The sequence below is a fragment of the Haliotis rubra genome, unplaced genomic scaffold (genome assembly GCF_003918875.1).
Source record: "Haliotis rubra isolate DU_JTF1 unplaced genomic scaffold, ASM391887v1 Scf162, whole genome shotgun sequence".
Taxonomy (NCBI): domain Eukaryota; kingdom Metazoa; phylum Mollusca; class Gastropoda; order Lepetellida; family Haliotidae; genus Haliotis; species Haliotis rubra.
The window spans coordinates 839602-862364 of record NW_025765581.1 but is presented as its reverse complement, the minus strand read 5'-3'; the positions used below and the strand labels follow the sequence as shown (position 1 = coordinate 862364).

The window sequence follows — 22763 nt, the reverse complement described above, 5'->3', positions numbered from 1 at the left end:
ACACACACACACACACAAACAAACAAACAAACAAACAAACAAAACAACAACAACAACAAAAACCCAACAACAACAACAACTCATAGTGACCCAAAACAACACCTGGTGTAGGGTGTTTCGCTGGTGTACGAAGTGTCTGTGTGACAGGGTGTAGGATGTGTCGGAGTCGCTCTCGCTGGTGTAGCATGTGTTGATGTCGCTGGTGTAGCATTTGTCGATGTTGATGGTGTAGCATGTGTCCGTGTCGATGTCCCAGGTGTAGGGAGCGTCGGTGTCCCAGGTGTAGGGAGCGTCGATGTCGCAGGTGTAACATGTGTCGATGTGGCAGGTGTAGGGAGCGTCGATGTCGCAGGTGTAGGGAGCGTCGATGTCGCTGGTGCAGGGAGCGTCGATGTCGCAGGTGTAGGGAGCGTCGATGTCGCAGGTGTAGGGAGCGTCGATGTCGCTGGTGTAGGGAGCGTCGATGTCGCAGGTGTAACATGTGTCGATGTCGCTGGTGTAGCATGTGTCCGTGTCGATGTCCCAGGTGTAGGGAGCGTCGATGTCGCTGGTGTAGGGAGCGTCGATGTCCCAGGTGTAGGGAGCGTCGATGTCGCTGGTGTAGCATGTGTCCGTGTCGATGTCACAGGTGTAGGGAGAGTCTATGTCGCAGGTGTAAGGATTGTCGATGTCGCTGGTGTAGCATGTGTCCGTGTCGATGTCGCAGGTGTAGGGAGTGTCGATGTCCCAGGTGTAGGCAGTGTCTATGTTGCTGCTGTAGCATGTGTCCGTGTCGATGTCCCAGGTGTTGGGAGCGTCGATGTCGCTGGTGTAGCATGTGTCCGTGTCGATGTCCCAGGTGTAGGGAGTGTCGATGTCGCTGGTGTAGCATGTGTTGATGTCGCAGGTGTAGCATGTGTAGATGTCGCTGGTGTAGCATGTTTCCGTGTCGATGTCCCAGGTGTAGAGAGTGTCGATGTCGCTGGTGTAGCATGTGTCCGTGTCGATGTCACAGGTGTAGGCAGTGTCGATGTCACTGGTGTAGCGTGTGTCCGTGTCGATGTCACAGGTGTAGCATGTGTCCGTGTCGATGTCCCAGGTGTAGGCAGTGTCGATGTCACAGGTGTAGCATGTGTCCGTGTCAATGTCCCAGGTGTAGGCAGTGTAGCATGTGTCCGTGTCGATGTCACAGGTGTAGGAAGTGTCGATGTCGCTGGTGTAGCATGTGTCCGTGTCGATGTCCCAGGTGTAGGCAGTGTCGATGTCACAGGTGTAGCATGTGTCCGTGTCAATGTCCCAGGTGTAGGCAGTGTAGCATGTGTCCGTGTCGATGTCACAGGTGTAGGAAGTGTCGATGTCGGTGGTGTAGGGAGTGTCGATGTCACAGGTGTAGGGAGCGTCGATGTCCCAGGTGTAGGGAGAGTCGATGTCACTGCTGTAGCATGTGTCCATGTCGATGTCCCAGGTGTAGGGAGTGTCGATGTCACAGGTGTAGCATGTGTTGATGTCGCAGGTGTAGCATGTGTAGATGTCGCTGGTGTAGCATGTGTCCGTGTCGATGTCCCAGTCGTAGAGAGTGTCGATGTCGCTGGTGTAGCATGTGTCCGTGTCGATGTCACAGGTGTAGGCAGTGTCGATGTCACTGGTGTAGCGTGTGTCCGTGTCGATGTCACAGGTGTAGCATGTGTCCGTGTCGATGTCACAGGTGTAGGAAGTGTCGATGTCGCTGGTGTAGCATGTGTCCGTGTCGATGTCCCAGGTGTAGGCAGTGTAGCATGTGTCCGTGTCGATGTCCCAGGTGCAGTAAGTCGATGTCCGTGTCGATGTCGCTGGTGTAGCATGTGTCCGTGTCGATGTCACAGGTGTAGGCAGTGTCGATGTCACGTGTGTCCGTGTCGATGTCGCTGGTGTAGCATGTGTCCGTGTCGAAGCATGGTGTAGGGTGTAGAGAGTGTCGATGTGCAGGTGTAGCATGTGTCCGTGTCGATGTCACAGATGTAGGAAGTGTCGATGTCGCTGGTGTAGCATGTGTCCGTGTCAATGTCCCAGGTGTAGGCAGTGTAGCATGTGTCCGTGTCGATGTCCCAGGTGTAGGCAGTGTCGATGTCGCTGGTGTAGCATGTGTCGATGTCACAGGTGTAGGAAGTGTCAATGTCGCTGGTGTAGCATGTGTCGATGTCCCAGGTGTAGGAAGTGTCGATGTCGGTGGTGTAGCATGTGTCAGTCTCGATGTCCCAGGTGTAGGGTGTATCGATGTGGCAGATGTAGGGTGTGTCAGTGTGGCTGGTGTTGCATGTGTCGATATCGCGGGTGTTGTCGGTGTTGCAGGTGCAGGATATGTCGGTGTTGCGGGTGTAGCGTGTGTCGGTGTTGCAGGTGTAGGATGTGTCGGTGTTGCAGGTGTAGGGTGTGTCCGTGTTGCAGGTGCAGGATGTGTCGCTGTTGTAGGGGTAGGGTGTGTCGGTGTTGGAGGTGTAGGATGTGTCCGTGTTGCAGGTGCAGGAGATGTCGGTGTTGCAGGTGTAGAGTGTGACCGTGTTGCGGGTGCAGGATGTGTCGCTGTTGTAGGGGTAGGGTGTGTCCGTGTTGGATGTGTCCGTGTTGCAGGTGCAGGAGCTGTCGGTGTTGCAGGTGTAGGGTGTGTCCGTGTTGCAGGTGCAGGATGTGTCCGTGTTGCAGGTGCAGGAGCTGTCGGTGTTGCAGGTGTAGGGTGTGTCCGTGTTGCAGGTGCAGGATGTGTCGGTGTTGCAGGTGTAGGGTGTGTCCTTGTTGCAGGTGTAGGATGTGTCCGTGTTGCAGGTGCAGGAGCTGTCGGTGTTGCAGGTGTAGGGTGTGTCCGTGTTGCAGGTGCAGGAGCTGTCGGTGTTGCAGGTGTAGGGTGTGTCCTTGTTGCAGGTGTAGGGTGTGTCGGTGTTGCAGGTGTAGGATGTGTCAGTTGTTGCAGGTGAAGGTTGTGTCGGCGGTGTCGGAGCTGTCGGCGATCAACAGCATGAGCATCGATCTACGCATTGGGGTAACATGACATGTGTCAACCAAGTCAGCGAGCCTGACCACCCGATCCTGTTAGTCGCCTCTTACGACAAGCATGGGTTACTGAAGACCAATTCTAACCCGGATCTTCACGTGTTCGGTGTCGATGGTGAAGTATGTGCGACCGGTGTATTAGGCATCGCTGCGATATGATGACTCACATTTACATACCCAACCACTTAAGCACGATCAACTTACAACATGCATGTCACGCATGGAATTTCGACATTCATGAAAGGTGAGATACATAACCAAGGTGGATGGCGATCGATTTCACTTTTGCAACACAAGAAACAACGCTCGTCCGTGAAAGATTCTATTGGTTGTCTTTAAAATCAGCTTACATGATAACCGTTGCCAGATAGATTATTGGAATGCATACCTTGTACTCCACCGCCCCCACTTGTATCACGTGTACATGACTATCATTTGATCGTGGATTTGAATCCAAAGACTCTTGAGATAATTGGTGCTATTGTTCGTTTTTATTGTTGTGCAGTTTTGCACTGCGTATCCTCGCTTACCCGACGTCATCAACGTTTTTTTTGTCTCGAGCAGTTAACTAAAATGCGCGACGATGGTCGTGTTGATTTTTAAACTGCATTTCCAAAACCAATTTTAGCTGACATGATGATCTACGAAAACGGCTAAGCGACTCGTTTGCGACTGCTCGAGATGTTATTGTGGAGGTAACGTTTAGAAAAATGCAGAAAGGTTTGTCGTGATGTCCCAACACCACAGCAGTGGGCGTGTGGTAGGAATATGGCGGAACTGAAAGGTGTGCTGATATTAAACCATTTAACTGACTGTGGGTGAGTGAATTTAGTTAGACGCCACTTTCAGCAATATTCAAGCAATAACACGGCGGTGGACACCAGACATGGCTTCACATATTTTACCCAGGTGGGGAATCAAACCCGGTCTTCGGCGTGACGAAACTGACGAAACTGATTGGTTTTAATGGTCATTTGAAAGGAACGGTCTGTTCAGTTTACAAAATCTGGACTCGCATTTATATGTGTGGGCAGTGAACCTCTGCGTTTCCGCTCTGGCAAATTTTATGTGTGAATATACATAAGTACGGCAGCGTATAACTTGACACACCCATCACCATAGCATCGTTTAGGAAGTAACGACAACCTTTCATTTTGTTTATCACCAGCTTCGCACAAACATTTTCTCGCTCATGGGTTTGTCCTGAGTGGGCGGCCATTTTTATCTTTGCCTATGTCGATCCGGGATGAGATCGAAGCTGACGCAGCGAATGGGTTAACGGTTCCCATCTTAACAGGTCGGAAAAATCTAACGAGGTTGAGTTCTGAGTTTAAGAAGGTTTTGTTCTCCCACATGCTGTGTGTAATTCTAGTCCAGATATGGTTGAACTTCAAGCAGAATGATTTGGATGAATCTCACATACCCACTCAGGAATATTCGTTCAGGGCTAATCCATACACTCAAGGACACACATGGGGTGTCAATGTAATTTCCAACCGCGTATTTACCAATATATTCTATTACTCGGTTGTTTTTCCAAGATTTTGTTTTTGTTATATGTTTTTTAAACAAAGTTATGTTTCTCACCACAACACATTATAATTCAGAGCTCCAGATAAGATTTAGCTCATGTGGGTACTGTACCCACTGTATTTTTGGGGAGTGGGTATTATAAATGTTGAGTGGGTATTTCAATTTCTGTTACCCACTGCTTTCAAATATGTGCGTATTTCAGTCATTTTACTCACTTAAGTATTATGTCATTGAGTAAGTTTACTAAGCAGGTATGTTCTGCCTTATGTCATACCTAATCAAAACCAACTTAAATATAATGGAAATCACTCATCCTATACTGACAGTACAACACTTGCCCTATACTGATAGCAATCGATGTCATTTTCATTACACAAGCGATTTTTATAAATATATTCCGTACGCATTTGTTTTAAACTTTTTGCGTATCTAACATTTTAAATGCGTAATTGGTACGCAACAATTATTTTTCAATGCGTAAATGGGAATTTTCTATGTGTATTTTACCCGGATACGCAGCTTATCTGGGCCTCTGAATTATATATTACTGAAATTCCAAATTCAACATTCGAGAAATAACCAGGTTCAATAAACAGTGTGTAACCAGTTTATGCCAGGGGACTATGTCCTAAATATAAATAATTTTGCTTTTAAAGCTATTTAAGTAAAGAAACTTACTAAATACAGATATCGTAAGCACCTTATCAGTAGACGTTAATCAACGACAGCCTATAAATTGTCTTGACACACACTGACATATAACACCCACATGCTCATTGACACACAAAAAAATCTTTGTATTTCTGATTGAGTACATCGAAAGATTCTTAGACACATCCTAAGGCCCTGTTCCAGTTTTATAAAAATCCATGCGCATATGTGAAGCTACGGAATCAGAAAAAAACGAAAACGGCAACGGACATTTATTCAAAAATTAGCCCCCGGGTCTGTGCACGTCTTTCAGGGCCATCATGACGCTGTAGTTGGCACAGAGACGTCTCGAAGTTCCAAAATCAGACAGACCCAGAAAAAAAATGATTTATTGAGGATTGGCTCTAACGTATCAGAAATGCGACAAGTGATTGTATTCGTTTTAGGATTGTCGATGCTTCTTCATTGCCCCTTACATACTTACACTTCCCGATGCGGCCATCTCGTTACTACGGCCGGGGGTGAAAACCTGGTCCGCACCCAATTATTCGCTTGTTGGACGGATGATTAACCTTGATTCAGCCGTATGTGGACGTGGGGCTATCATTAGGGTTTAATGGCATGCCATTAGTTCAAGAAATACTTCTAATGGCCGCCTTAAGCTCGCTAAAGTCGCCCCAGAAAACGCGTTTCTGCATCGCTACCCTGAAGTGATTGCTTTGATGCTCGGTTCGGTTGCGTTCTGGCGATTGCGATTAGTTGCGTGTTTCAAATATGTATTGGAACATAGTTGTTTGTTGTTAAACGCCATACTCCTGCTATATGGCGGTGGTCTGTAAATAATCAAATCTGGACCAGACAATCCAGTGATCAATATCACGAGCATCGGTCTACGGAATTGAGATACAATGACATGTTAGATGGTTAACAGGCATATAGCGTATCCCACCGGGTAACCAATCACTGCTGGGCGAACAGAGGCAAGTTTGCCAAGAAGAAAGAATGACAATATACAGATGAACAAATTCTTTTTTACAGTGAGAGCGACGTTTCCGTGTGGTTTTTACACCGTTATCACGTTGCTTGAAATGTCGCTCGGGGCGGTGGGGTAGCCTAGTGGTTAAAGCGTTCGCTCGTCACGCCGAAGGCCCGGGTTCGATTACCCACATAGGTACAATGTGTGAAACCCATTTCTGGTGTCCCCCGCCGTGATATTGCCGGAATATTGCTAAAAGCGGCGTAAAACCAAACTCATTCACTCACTGAAACGTCGCTCTCACTGTAATAAAGAAGTTGTTCATCCATATTTTGTCATTCTTCCTTCTTGATCCAACTTTTAAAAGCCTCTCAAAAAAGTCAATTACCAAGGGTGAGACGACATGTGTCTCGTGTGCTTCGTTGTGGGGGGTCTCAGGAGTCGAGCTGCCAAACACGGTCACACATCCAAGGACGCACCGTGTCCAATGTTGCTTAAAATCAACTGATTTGTGACCTGGGCTCTATGCACAATTACTATACTTACTATTACCTCTTTCTAAACCAGCCCACTCAGGATCGCACAGCAATATGTTTCTGTTACATAAATGATCCTTCTAGAATGCCTTGGTAAAACGATATACATGTACAATCATAGCAACAGTAAACTACATGTTTACGAAGACATCTATAACAAACTGACGGACGAACTTTGGTGTGTGTGTGTGTGTGTGTGTGTGTGTTTGAACTTTTGTGTGTGTTTGTTTGTTTTGTGTGTTTGTGTGTGTGTGTGTGTGTGTGTTTGTTTGTTTGTGTGTGTTTGTTTGTTTGTGTGTGTTTGTGTTTGTGTGTGTGTGTGTGTGTGTTTGTTGTGTGTGTGTTTGTTTGTTTGTTGTGTGTGTGTGTGTGTGTGTTTGTGTGTGTGTGTTTGTTTGTGTGTGTTTGTTTGTGTTTGTTTGTTTGTTTGTTCCGGTCTGCAGTACAATTTAGACGAAGTGCGTATTACGTGCTACGGTTTGTCTCTTTGATTTCATCATAACCATGGATTACTGTACAACGTTCTGTCCATTGGGCCTATACTGGGTGCCTGGCAACACAGCATATGACACAAGGGTGAGTGAGTGAGTATAGGCTTACGCTTTTTTAGGAACGTTCCAGCAATACCACGGCGTCGGACATCAGAAATGGCCTTGACACATTATACCCATGTGGGGAATCGAACCCGGTTCTTTGGCGTGACGAGCGAACGCTTTAACCATTAGCTACCCCACCGCCCCAATGACACAAGTACAAAGGACACTAGCTATAAAATTGGCTCTAACCCCAAACAAAAAGTCCAAATCAATTGTATAGCAGTCTGTCCAAGTATTGGACACAGCATGTGGTACAAGGTGCCGGACAAAAGAAAGCAAGGACTCATAAACTGGGTTGAGCTGAAAAGATTGTTTGGGTATTTTCATTCTGACGCTACTGTTAACAAAGTTGCGTTGTATTTAGCAACCCGTCAAATTGATTAAAAACTTGGAACACGGCGCGTGTGTTTCCAAGAGGAACGTTAACCTCATCTGTTTTCGTATCTGAGACGTTGAAATGAACGCCCAAACACAGCCGGAACATTAAAGGATTTGTTTTCACCCCCACGTGATTAAGAATAGAATCTGACAATGTTTTTCTTTCATCTTACTTTTATATGTCTGGGCTAAGCATTGCTCGGGTTTTCATTCCTAGAGCTGTGTTGGACATTTGGGAAGGACGTCCACGGAAGTGTGACATATGAATTTCAATGTCGTGTGTGTAGCCCCAATACTCTTAAATATAGACAGTGTTTCGGGAAACAAAACAATCTTTTCGCCTTTTGATGGCAGTATACCCTGTGCGGGTCTGGGTAAAAATAGGATTTGTTTGTTGGATATGGCGGCGGTCTGTAAATAATCGACCAGACAATCCAGTGATGAACAACATGAGCATCAAACACCGGGATACGATGACATGTGTCAACCAAGTCAGCGAGCCGGAACACCCGATCCCGTTAGTCGCCTTTTACAACAAGCATGGGTTACTGAAGACAAATTCTAACCCGGATCCTCACGGGTCATAAGAATAGGATTCCAGAAAGGGACTAAGTGGATTGGGTGGTCAGGTACAGCGACTTCGTTGACAGCTTGTCAGCGTCCACTGATCGGTGCTACCGTGGGGCTGTATATGCTGAGTCAAACGCCTGAGCGAGCACCTGGTGTCATAACATGTTACAGTGATTCAAAAACACGTGATTATGACATACATACCTCGGAGGGTTTTGTCTCTTTTGTTAACGGGGCGGTGGGGTAGCCTAGTGGTTAAAGCGTTTGTTCGTCACGCCGAAGACCCGGGTTCGATTCCCCACATGGGTACAATGTGTGAAGCCCATTTCTGGTGTCCGTCGCCGTGATATTGCTGGAATATTGCTAAAAGCGGCGTAAAAACCATAGTTACTCACTCACTCACTATTTTGTTAACAATCATAATATCAGTCACATGATGTACTGGTTTAGATAGGGGGCGATGCGGTAGCCACGTGGTTAAAGCGTTTGCTCGTCACGCCAAAGACCCGGGTTCGATTCCCCACATGGGTACAATGTGTGAAGCCCATTTCTGGTGTCCCTCGCCGTGATAAGCTGGAATATTGCTAAAAGCGGCGTAAAACTAAACTCACTCATTCACTAGTTTAGACTCACATTTAGTCTCAGAGACGATGTTGTTTAAAATGTCAAGAATATAAAGAAAAATCCAAAATTAGCCAAGACCATTTGGCTTACAGGTTTACAGGCTTTGACTGTTTACAGGCTTACAGGCTTTGATTGTTTACAGGCTTACAGGCTTTGATTGTTTACCGGCTTACAGGCTTTGATTGTTTACATGCGTCCGTCCTAGAACTCGAATATTGTAGGCTGTGGCCTAACACCAACCAAGTAACCAACCAAAACAGCTAACCAAGCAACCACCCAAACCAACCAATCAACCAACAAACCCAATCAACCAGTAAACCAGCCAACCAATCAACCAACCAACAAACCAACAAAATACCCAATCAACCAACCAACAAACCAACAAAATACCCAATCAACAAACCAACCACTACCTATCAACCACATATCAACCACCAACCAACCAACCAACCAACCAACGCAACAAACCAACGCAACAAACCAACCACTACCATCCATCCAACCAGCCGAGCCAGGCATCTAAATGATCCATGCTGGCAGAATATGTCCATATTCATAAGATCAGGCAAGGCTTTAAAGATTGGAAGTTTATGGCGATCTTCCTCCTACGCGACGTGTGGCCTTGACAAGCTTGACCTTGGCTGTCACAAGAAGGTAAGCACTTGAGAGTCGCCTGTGACAAATATAATGCATCCCCCGGGGGTAGCTTCCAGGGGATTGTTTCGAGGCGCTTATAAACATATAAATATATGATACGCGACCGGTAAACAGAGAGGATTACTTGAGGTCATCCTGTGCACAATTTAACGTTTTTAATATATAACCCTACGATTTATTTCTGACTCATTGCTGTCACCTCCCTAAGAATATGAAATACATGTAAATCCTTTTTGTGCACTGTCGATAGCTTTTGGGTTTTTGTAGACTTACCTAGGCTGCATATGTGCGCTGGAAGGTTAACATATGACATATGACTTATCCCACCGGGTACCCATTCTGTGAGGCATCCAGTGCGTTCTTGACCATTCTTGTGAAACCTGAAGCAAAATATTGTTTAAGTATTTTCAGGAGCAAATGATTTAAACAAACGAAATTGAAACCAATCGAACCCCGCCAATACGCATCCTCACCCTAAGACCGCACGGATGCATGCTAGTCCGTAGAACATGATCGGAACGAACGTGGAATCGAACCTACAGCCAGTAGATCCTAGCAGCTAAGGGAGGCAACTCTTCACAGTGAGGTATCCGTCTTGGACATTTCGGCCACGTGCGCTTAAGAACAACGGCCAGAGGACTGATAGTTCAAAGGTACTCTTCAAGAACTCGGTTAGACACCCGCCCACATAAACGTCTTACCAAGGGGGACATTGGCACATATATTGGCATGTCTCAAATCTTGAAGTAGAAACGCAGACGTCGATTTGTATTCCAATTTTTCAGGAGTGCTTGTTATGGCTTTGGGAAATACAAAACAACCAATGTAAGTGTTCCAAGGCTGATCTTAAAAGCAATGGGCGCTGATACAGGGAATGTAAGTGGTGCGACTTTCTGCAATCTCAAGGTTTTTCACTTGTTTGTGTATTGTTTATTCTGTCTTGTGTTAGACTCCGAAACTAACTTCGAAAACGTAGTTGTAGTGCCTGGCGTGCAGCTGAAAGATGAGTGAGTGAGTGAGTGAATGGGTGATTGCATGCGTGCGTGAGGGAGTTTGGTAGACTAACAACTAGTCTCTCAAATGAACATATTTTACTGAAAAAAAAGTTCATAGTAAAAAAAATATATAATGAAAAGGAGCCCTGAGACTTTCTTCATTTTCCTGAAGTTGTGGAGATCTAGACTTGCCACATTTTCTAGACTTGCGTGGGCTTTCTTGGATATATTTGCTTCAGGGTCTGTACGAGAGACTAGGAGTTTGGTTTCATGCCAGTTTAATCAGTATTTAGGTTCCACCAGCGAGTGCTAGTTGCCATTGGGAGGATAACCCAACATGCTTCAGTCTGAAGAAGTCTGCGTCCTGTCGATAAGCAGGGGATCAGAGCCTAGATTTGTTGTTTAACGCCGCACTCAGCAATATACCGTTATTACTCGTCGGTCTGTAAATAGTCGAGGCGACTAACGGTATTTTGTTGTCAGGCTCTCTGACTTGGTTGACACATGTCATCGTATCCCAATTGCCTAGATCGATGCTCATCCTGTTGATCACTGGATTGTATGGTCTTTACAGACCGTCGCCATATAGCTGGACTATTGCTGTTCATGACTGCGGCCTTAAACAACAAACAAACCTCTTCCTCATCATCCCCATCACAGCAGCGGAAGTTGCATCATCGGTTGAAACGGCGGTGCACCGGAACTAGCTACTGTCTGGTCACGTGACATGCTGGTGACAATGACTCATATTCTTGTGGGTAGATGATGTAGGTTACTGACACTCAACCGGATGGAGTTTGTCAAAGCGGCAAAAACGAACCCAGGCAAATGATATTTTGAGAAATCACGAAGAACAACACACAAAATCCATTATAAATTCTAATTATCTGTACACATAAACCATTAGGGGGTCTTAACGATGAGCAGATAAATATGTTATTGATTCAAATTTGTCTGTATAATCAAATAGTGTGGTATTTGAACGTAAACACATTTCTTTTATTTGAAACAAGATTAATATTTGATTCAGAAAATAATTCTTTTAACATAAATGGATATGCTGAGCTACTTGATGATCGAAACAAGAGGTGTGTCGGTGTTCGTTGATAGGGATTGTCTTGGGGCGATATAGTCACATTTACATATGAGATCTGTCGAGATAATGAAGTTCGACTTACATTCTAAATATATCTGTTATGTGATGTCTCTTGAGGTAAATATGGTGATATGGTTGAAAATATGATTATGGTTGAAAAATAAATCAAAACATGATCACACCAATGGGATTGGCAGAATGTCACGACGACCGTGACTACAAAGTGATCTGTAGGAGGATGAAATCTCCTTGATCCGACTTGATGTTTTCCAGACAAAATTGAATTTACGACGTAATTAAATGTGTTTACACCGATACGGCTACAAAGATAACTTATGTGTGCATGTGCAGTGAGCCTACCGATTTCAATTTGTTTTATGATTCGTTAAAAACCCATTGATTTATCCCTTTTTACACCACCCACAAGAACACGTACTACATCCGGCGTTGAGCGCATATTGTAACGCTAACCAGTATTCTGGCTGGACTTTCATCCACTTCTTCGTTGACGTGTTGAGTTGGACATTTTCCCAAGAAGCTACGGTTCATTAGAATACCACTGTTAGATCCCAAGTGATTGCCACCTACTATATGCATTTCATAGAACAAGCCATGAGAGCAACTAGCGACACTGTGCCTTCAGGTTTGAAGGAAGATAGAATGAATCCGGTGAATGCATGAATTAATTCGTTCATAACCCCCTGTGGTCATCCTCCCACGCTTCCGGTCTGTGTTTATTCTGCAGATGGTCAATTATATGTACACAAGTGAACTCTGTTGGAACTGCAATTTATTTCACGTGATACGGTGCTTTTAATCAAAAGTAAAGCTAGTATAGAGACGGAGATCCGCGATCCCACCCCACCCAACTACCGCCACCCCCACCCAACTACCGCCACTGGTGGAGCGCTTGGCTGATTCGTCTGTTAGATCGTGATTTTCCAGTACAACATGTTCCTACCGTCTACACATTTTCCTTGAGATGAATAATTTGATAGTAATACAGCATCTATATTGAAAGCAGTACATGGACTTTTTGAACGGAAAAATATGTCTTTCCTTACTCTTTCTACAATATTCACAACGCACGCACACGCACGCACACACACACACACACACACACACACGCACACACACACATTCCCTCTCCACAGTCACTTCCACACACAGACGCGTACACCTTTCTTTGTGTTTTCACTTGCAGACACACGCAGACACACAGTGTGTCTCTCTCTCTCGTTCAGTTCCACCAACAAACATCCATGGACGCAGACACACACACAGTCTCTCACAGACACTTCTTATGCTGTGGAATCGCCATGCATTTCCTGGTGTGAATAAAGGTGACGGGTGTTATAACCACCTACCTACTCGTTGTCATGGCGAAAACCAGTGGTGGCAACGCATGGCAACGGCTTAAAAATGTATGGTGCACCTTGCAAAAATAGAAGAAATTGGCAAAAAGAAAAAGGAAAAATAGGCAGAAAGAAATGACTATCTGTCCCTGTCTGTCTGTCTCTCTGTGTGTCTGTCAGTCTGTCTCTCTCGTCTGTCTCTCTATCTCTGTCTCTCTCTCTCTCATCTATATCTGTGTCTTTCTGTATGTCTCACCACATGTCTGTATGTTTGACTATATCTGTATGTTCTTTCTCATTTCTCGCCTTATCTCTTTTTATCTCGCTCGTCATCAACACCTCCATCACCTCCCCAATCTGTCCCTGTCTCCACCGGTGACGCCTAACATTTATTCCCTGTATTATACGGTGCACGGACGTAAACCAACAAGAGATATCCAGCTTTAAATTAGGAAACACATCCCTCCCCTGCTCCCCCCCTCCCTTCCGCGTTGCACTAGAGTACGCCTCAGGTCGTCTGCTCGTATGGCGTGTCCTCCCTCACAGTTGAATATATCAACACACTTATTGATTGAGTCAACACGCTGATGTTGGTACCCATCTCATTGGTCCCCGTCAGCGACACCAGCTGCAGGGAATACTAATCGATAATATGTGCCGGAAACATCGTCGAGTCGCTTGTACGAGATATTGGACATAGTACCCCGCCGCTTTGAGTACAGACGTAAGGTCGAGCGACCACTTGTTCGGCGATGGCCGATGTGGCTATTTATCGCATGTTTTCGCCTTGAATCGACATGGAGACGTCATTTTATGAAAATTCCTAAACTATATTTAATATGTTAAAGCGTTTGTCATTCGTTATCTGTTCAGATGCTCGTTCCCATCAATTGGGCTTAAGTGAATTTCTTAACATTTGGAGAGTGAGTGAGGCAATGGATAGAACTGTGTATTTGGGTGAGCGAATGAGTGAGTGAGTGAGTTGATAGAGTGTAATCGTGAACGTATTCTCCTCACTTCATCAATTGACGATGATCCTGAAGAGCAAACAGTCAAAGACCTCATGATCAGATAGAAGGAATAAGATACTTTATCAAAGCACAGAATACACAGAATTCTACAGTAAATGGGCATTTGTTTAGAGAATAATTCACTTGGTGTGTTTTTGTGGCTGCATTTTTGAACGAGTAAAAAACCAAAAAATCAGAACTAGTGTGCATTTCATTGTTATTCATTGTTGTAGATATATACACATAGAAAAAAGTGTCGCAACACCTGTGATTTTTAACCCCCATATAGCCGTTTATAGACATATTCGGGCGCACCATACATTGATTTTTCTATATGCACGTGCTTCAATCAAAGGCGACCATCACGTGCAATACGTGTACCTGTCACTGAGCAAATACGAGGCTTCATCAGCTGACAAAAGTTAAAAAATGGCAAGTTATTTGTGTGCGGAGGGTTGGCATGTCATTGAGGGCTACTGCAAGAGATGTTGGTTGTCCATCGTCGACTATCGGTCGACTGGCCAGAAAACATCAACAGACTAAGGGAGTTAGGGATTAAAAGTCAGAGTTCAGTGACAGCTCAATGGAAGGATACAGCTCTTCTCAGAATCACAAGACTTCATCCGTTCATGTCAAGTGGCGTGTTAAAAACAGAATGGATTCCACATCGTCGTTTTGCCCAACAAAACTGTCCGAATCTCGCCAAAATCGGCCGGGAATAAAACCAACCTTCGTTGTTATCCCCAGGGCACAGAACAGCAAGACTAGCTCGAGGTCACTGGAATTTGTGGTCATGGGGAATGGTCCGTTGGACGGAAGTCGATTTCTTATGTTCATGACTGACGGTCGAGCTCGTGGTTGGTGCCGCAGAAATACTGCACAACGGAATATCTTGGAGCAAGTACCCGCGAAGATCCGGGTTAGAACTGGTCTTCAGCAACCCTTGCTTGTCGTAAGAGGCGACTGACCTGATTGGGTGGTCAGGCTCGCTTGGTTGACATATGTCATCGTATCCCAATAGTGTAGATCGATGCTCAGTATCAGTCACTGGGTTGTCTGGTCCAGGACTCCGTTCCTCAAAGCGATCGTAGCGCTAAGATGATCGTAACTACCATACTTTAACATAGACTTACGACTCTTGCAGCGCTAAGATGATCGTAACTCCCATACTTTAACATGGACTTACGACTGTCGTAGCGCTAAGATGATGGTAACTCCCATACTTTAACATAGACTTACGACTGTCGCAGCGCTACGATCGCTTTGAGGAACGGGTCCAAGAGTCCATTATTTATAGCTGGAATATTATTGGGTGCGGCGTTAAACAACAAACAAACAATAATACCATACCTGTACCAGGATTGGTTGGTCGTGGGTTTCAAGTTCTAATTCCAGACAAAGTAGCGAACGTGGCACCTCCATTACACTCACCTTTCTACAACGTTAAACAACAAACAAACAACAAACAAACTATCACATTATACAACACAAACTGGAGATAGTCATGACCTGTGCGGGGGCGGTGAAGTAGCCTGGCTGTTTAAGCGTTCGCTCGTCACACCAAGATCCAGGTTCTATTCCAATACAATGTGTGAAGGCCATTCCTATTGTCCCCGCCGAATATAAGAACACTTTCCTTCTCCCTGACACTGAAAACAACACCCGATTTTCACATAGTAATAGGGTGTAAAATTAGCTTGCTTCTTATTTCATAATACATTTACCTCCAACCTGGAAATTATATCTTTCAGGATACACGAAATTTAGCACCAACAGTTCACAATTATCGCTATCATTTATGACAGTACAGGTGCGCTGGGGTAGCCTAGTGGGTAAGGCGTTAACTGGTCACGCCATAGACACGGGTTCGATTCCGCACATGGGTACAATGTGTGAAGCCCATTTCTGGTGTCCCCCGCCGTGATCTTGCTGGAATATTACTAAAGGCGGCGTAAAACCATATTCACTCACTCGCTATTGAAGTACGATTAAGTAAAGGAACTTAAAAAGCCCCCAAGCCTCCCACCCCCCACCCTCCTGCAGTAGCATCAATGATAGAGAGTTAATTTCGAAATGGTTAAATTTCTTTATCAATAATGGCTTTCCTTGTTTCGAAATAATGGTCTTTGACATCATATCATCTGCTTCAGGCACGTGGGAACCTATTCCTCTGTATTGGCAAATGTCAAATGTGAGAATATCACGGGAATTAACATCTTCTGTTGAAAGTAAATAAACAGTTGTCTTTCAGTATTGGTCCACCGCCTCCATAACCTATCATGTTCTGCCAATTCCATAGATGTTGCTTAATGAAGGACCCTGGTTCTCATGTGTCCAGGCTGTGCTGAGGGCAAGATGAATGTCTTTGGTATATTTAATGATTGCTAAATAGCTTAATACGTCCTTGTCCTTTCTTCAGTGGATATCAAGTGTTACGTTCAATACTAAATGATACGTGCTCAAGGTCTCGAGATGACACGAGTCTTGTTTGACAAGATTTGCAAATGGTGTACGCATTATGTAGTTTGCTTCTGTTTTGTGTGTCTTAAACCCATTGTGTGATTGGACTGACTGACTGAGTTTTGGTTTTACGCCGCTTTTAGCAATATTCCAGCAACATCACGGCGGGGAACACCAGAAATGGGCTTCACACATTTTACCCATGTGGGGATTCGAACCCGGGTCTTCGGCGTGACGAGCCAACGCTTTAACCACTAGGCTACCCCACCGCCCCTGTGTGATTGGAAGTAATGGGACATAAAATATTGTTGGTATGAGTGAGTGTGTGAGGTGAGTGAGTTGAGTTTTACGCCGCTTTGAGCACGATTCAAGCAATATCACGACGGGGGGACACCAGAAATGGGCTTCACACATTATACCCATGTGAGGAATCGAACGTGACGTGACGAACGAACGCTTTAACCACGAGGCTACCCCACCGACTCACAGTTGGAATGTTGGAACTCGAGAGAAGTATCTAAATATATCGCTGTTCACTATATCAATCACTGGATAGTCTCGTCCCGTCCCGACCCGACCAATTACAGGACCCGTGAAGAATTGATCTTCAGAAACCCATGCTTGTTGTAAGAGGCGACTAACGGGATCGGGTGTTCAGGCTCGCTGACTTGGTTGACACATGTCATTGTGTCCCAATTGCGTAGATCGATATTCATGCTGTTGATCCCCGGATTGTCTCGATTTTTTACAGACCGCCGCCATATAGCTGGAATATTGCTGAGTGCGGCGTAAAACTAAACTCACTCACTCATTACGTCCATAAACCAGATTCATCCACGAGCAACACATTTTGTTCTATTTGTTCTTTGTTTGTTCAGTATATACAGTCCCTGAGCGCAATTGAAACACCGTGTTATTATACCTCTTTCTACCAGCCTGCCCACTAACGCTGTAATTTGATAGTTTACATTCAATACGTCGACAGCAAAGAATATAATCAGCATTGGCTATCAGGCAAAATAGATTCAGTAGGTGGTACAAAATGTGTAAGGTGTGGAAAGAAATATGAAAGGTTCAGAGAAATGAATAACACCTGGTGGCCAGTATTTATTTCAGTACAGATGTTGGCCAGCGGCCCCTGGTACAACATTGCTTGGTCCATTCCACATAAGTATAGGTGTTACAGAGATGTACATGAGGTAGTTCACTTGGCTATAGCGTGTCTAAGCATGCGAGGCATGGTAAATGAAACAGGCTAAATTTCTAGTAACAGATGTCATAGATTACCAAAGATAAATAGATAAATTAAGAAAAACATGCACGAGTTAAACTTAGAACAACATCACCTGGTCGTGAAAAAGGTAAGCGTATCCTACTCTATTACAGGATATCTCAGAGAGGAATAGAGCAGCTCAGGATCAGAGTGAAAATTGAACTCGTTAGCGGATCCTGGCAAAGCAAAGGGACGAAAATCAGCACCCGAAGGCTACAAGTTTCTAGACGGAGACGATGTTATGAGCGATGTCCTAATTGATATACGCTGTCTTGCAACATGTGTTGTGTGGGGCTGACATAGTTTAGAGTAAAAACATGCAATATCACTACTCCATCGACGCCCGAGGTTATTATGTAGGTTGCCGAATGTGCTGAGTGGACCCGAGTGGAGCCGAGTGATTTGCGTCAGAGGCAACCTACGCGGAACCGAGGTGTCGGAAAGAAGCTTCATGCTGGACCTCAAGAGTCCGCGAATGTCATTCAGCGGCAATCTTCTGCCATTTACTGATGCTACTTTTAATTGCATTCTTGATCCTGTTATTGTGTCATCGTCGCTGATTGAGAATATAGGTAAAAGGGTACCAACCAACCAGTGACCTCCTCGGTGCCATGGCAACAGAAACAACCTTGATGTCAGCACGTGGCGACGGGTTAAAATATGTTTGTTTTGACACATATGTAGGGTCTAACATCACGATCAAGAGTTACTCATTGCCGCTTTCGTGCATGTGTGTGAGGCTGCTTGCGTACAGGTTACACAAAACCAAACGTTTTCCCACAGACCTCCATACTAATGGTATATTGTCTGAAAAAATAACCAGGACGATGAACCTCCTCAAGCAATTGGGCGGTGGGGTAGCCTAGTGGATAAAGCGTTCGCTCGACACGCCGGGGTTCGATTCTCCACATGGGCACAATGTGTGAAGCCCATTTATGGTGTCCCCCGCCGTGATATTGCTGGAATATTGCAAAAAGAGGCGTAAAACCAAACTTACTCACTCACTCCTCAAGCAACAAAGACTCACGGTTACGAATGCCTCTACCAAATCAGCCGGGTCCGCGTCAAAACTGTTTAAATTCTCACGAGATTATAAACCATGAGTGTATCTGTTAAGGATCCACTTGCACAAAGCGATCTTAACGTTAAGATGATAGTTACTCCCGTGCATTTACACAGGCTGACGGTTAGTCTCTCGCTATGATCGCTTTGTGTGAGTGAGTGAGTTTAGGTTTATGCCGCACTCAGCAATATTTTACCTGATCCAGAGTCTGGACCAGACAATCCAGTGATCAACAGCATGAGCATCGACCTACGTAATTGGGATACGATGACATGTGTCAACCAAGTCAGCGAGCCTGACCACCCGATCCCATTAGTCGCCTCTTACGACAAGTATGGGTTGCTGAAGATAAATTCTAACCCGGATCTTTGTGAAATTGCATCCGGGAGTCAAAGGCCTTGGAGCTCCACGAGCTTGAACCTTTGCCATGCCCAGTTTATAAATCTATCTGAGATGTTCTTGTCAGTGCTGGTGCTAATTTGTAATGTACGACGGGAAGGACTCATAATCAACTTCAGTCTTAACATAACAAAATGTCGAATATACTGAATCTAACACGAAAGTACACTCCTGGTGCTAATTTGTATTACACGACGGGAAGGACTCACAATCATCACCTATTGTAACAGAATATATTATAGAAATAAACTGAATTTAAAAGAAAGTACACACCTGGCACTTTGGGGTTATTTTCCCAAAAAACAACATAAAAATTTTGAAAGGTGTTTTGATTATTATTTGTCACAAACATTGTGTACCTGTTGCCAAATTATAATGTCTGTTTATACCACTAGCGACACATGTGGTCACGACTCCGTTGCCTTGTCAGGCCAATTACGGTACCAGGTACCGATAACCAATCCTGAACGGCGCAGTTTTTCGCCATGGGGTCGCCATGGGGTACGATCAGGTGATCAATCCTCGTTGCCATGATTCTGGATTAACATACCCGATCTCAATGTTTTTAAAAAGATGTAAATATCTCAGTAGAAAAATGTTCGCTTATAACGCCAAACATTCGAACTTTCTTGGAATGGTTGGTTGGTGTTAAACGCCGCACTCACCAGTATGCCAGCTATATGCCGACGGTCTGTAAATAATCGAGTCTGGACCAGACAACCCAGTGAACAACATTATGAGCATCGACCTACGCAATTGGGTGACATGTGTTAACCAAGTCAGCGTGTCTGACCACCCAGTCCCGTTAGTCGCCTCTTACAAGCATGGGTTACTGAAGACCAATCTAACCCGGATCTTCACGCGTACTTTCTCGGAGTGAGTCAGTATGATGTTAAGCCACTTAACAATATACCAGCAGTATCACGACGGGGGACACCAGAAATCGGCTTTATACTTTGAATCCATTTAGGGAATCGAACCCCGTGACGAGGGACAGCTTGATCCACTAGGCCACCAACCTTTCTTGGAGCAGTCCGTATTGACATTGTGAACTATTCCCAAAGAAACACAAACTGACGTTTAAAAGAAAGTACACATTTGATTCTTTGGTAAAATATTTTCTTTTAAACGTCATTAATATTTAAAAAGTGTTTTGATTCTGCCTTGTCACAAACATTGTGCAAGTGTTTCTAAAGCACCACAGATATTGTACCCAATTCCAACATTTCCAGCAAAATATTTATGGCTTTAATGGTAATAGTCCCAAACCACCAGGTGTGTACTTTCTTGTGTACGTCAGTATATAACCACGCTCAGTTCAAGTTAGGCAGGTAGCCTAGTGGATAAAGCGTTTGCTAGACCCGGTTTCGAATGCCGATGAGTTGAGCCTAGATTGGTGCTGATTTGGTGTTAAAAGCCCGGATTCCGAACTGACTTACACCATTTAGATCATTGAATGTTTGTGGAGATGATTTTGATTCAAACGTAAAACATTGCTAAAATGGACCCGTGAAGATCCGGGTTAGAATTGGTATTCAGCTACCCGTGCTGGCGACTAACGGGATCGGGGTGGTCAGGCTCGCTGACCTGGATGATGCAGGTCATCGTATCCCAATTGCGTACATCAGTGCTCATGATGTTGATCACTGGATTGTCTGGTCCAGACTTGATTATTTACAGACCATAGTTATACAACTGGAATGTTGCTGAATGCGGCGTTTAACAACAAACAAACAAACCCCTAAAATTTCACTTTCTGTTTAGGGGCGGTGGGGTAGCCTAGTGGTTAAAGCGTTGGCTCGTCACGCCGAAGACCCGGGTTCGAATCCCCACATGGGTACAATGTGTGAAGCCCATTTCTGGTGTCCCCCGCCGTGATGTTGCTGGAATTTTGCTAAAAGCGGCGTAAAACCAAACTCAGTCAGTCACTTTCTGTTTATATATATTCACATAGAATAATTATCATTGATATTGACAAAGGATTTGTCATAACGGTTATTACAAAGACAGCGTGGGTGTATGTGCAAAGAAGATGTCTATGAGAGCGTTTGTAAATATAGAACGTTTGGCACTGATCTTTGAAAAACGATCGACCTGAATTCCTGACGAAGGCGTCGATTCTCTTGCTATCATGGACAGCGATTATTACTGAGATTCATGAGACGTTATCCAACATGAGTTGTAAATTGACAGTTGAGGTTGATCGAGTGCTTTCTGAAGGACATTAGGAGATAAATAAGAGGCTGATACTTGATATGTGTACAAGATAGCCCGAGTTTAGTGATGAAACACGACCCAGCAACGCCATGTTCTCTTTAAACCCATAATACAGTTTCTCCTCACGCGATCCGGTTTTGTCTGGTCGTTACTGTATGGTCGACAATATCGTTCACTTGTAAAAAGTCTATATACTGTATACTATGACCTTGCAGTACGTGGAACATCTTTAATCCTGTTTTTTTTATATTGACAATGTGTGGGTAAACTGCTAATTATGAAGTATTAAAAGCGACGCCGGCCAAAAAATGTCTGTTTTATTTGTGGGATAGAATTTTCTGACGTTTCCAAGATAAATATGAGGCTTTTTTTGTCTCTCCCTCTGTATATAGACACAAAAGCGTCATATTTATATACTCAAAAGTCAAAAGCCTTATATATACACGTGTGTGTGTGTGTGTGTCGTTTTGTGCATATGTGTGTTCGTAAGAGTTTGACTTTCCGCGCATGTATACCTGTGTATGTATGTGTGTGAATGCGAGTCTGTGTGAGAGAGAGACAGAAAAGAGAGAGTCTGTGTGTGTGTGAGAGAAAAAGAGAGAGTATATGTGTGTGTGTGAGAGAGTGTGTGTGTCTGTATATATATTTATATCATTATATGTATGTGTGTGTGTGCATGTGTATGGGTGGCTGTGTATATACGTGATTATTTGCGTGCATGTGTATGTGCACGTGTACTGGTATATGATGTGTGAAAAGTATATTGAACATTTAAGTAAATAATCTTTTACTGGGGGATCTGAAACAATGAGAAACTATTGGTGCTCCTCCACCCAAAGAAGCATTGCTCGTGGTAGATGTTGACCAGCCATGCACTTTCCAAATGTAGTATTTTTGTCTCAACAGACGACTAAATTAAGGACTGATTGGATCCGGCATCATTCGTTCTCCACGCTGTGAAAAATTTCTAACCTTTTGTCCCAGACTTGAATATTTACATTCCACAATTTTTAAGCAGGAATATTACTGGCATTAAGCATATTATTACTAATTATTACTAAAATCGCTACGTCAGTTAGCATCGTCCTTTAGCATTAAGGTGGCAGAACGTGACTTAACTGAAATATATATGACGTCCTTTAGCATTAAGGTGGCAGAACGTGACTTAACTGAAATATATATGACGTCCTTTAGCATTAAGGTGGCAGAACGTGACTTAACTGAAATATATATGACGTCCTTTAGCATTAAGGTGGCAGAACGTGACTAACTGAAATATATATGACGTCCTTTAGCATTAAGGTGGCAGAACGTGACTTAACTGAAATATATATGACGTCCTTTAGCATTAAGGTGGCAGAACGTGACTAA

General features: G+C 44.3%; 1 protein-coding gene across 1 annotated transcript in view; it reads right to left on the bottom strand.

Annotated features, from left to right (window-relative positions):
* Positions 1–80: 80 nt before the first annotated feature.
* Positions 81–22763, bottom strand: part of LOC124271631 (mucin-5AC-like) — a 56277-nt gene continuing 33594 nt past the window's right edge. The window contains exons 2-6 of the mRNA XM_046706786.1: positions 1973–2950; positions 993–1808; positions 796–961; positions 480–754; positions 81–373 (exon numbers count right to left, since the gene is read on the bottom strand). Of these exons, the coding sequence (XP_046562742.1) occupies positions 81–373; positions 480–754; positions 796–961; positions 993–1808; positions 1973–2950 (2528 nt within the window). The remainder of the gene's footprint in view (positions 374–479; positions 755–795; positions 962–992; positions 1809–1972; positions 2951–22763) is intronic.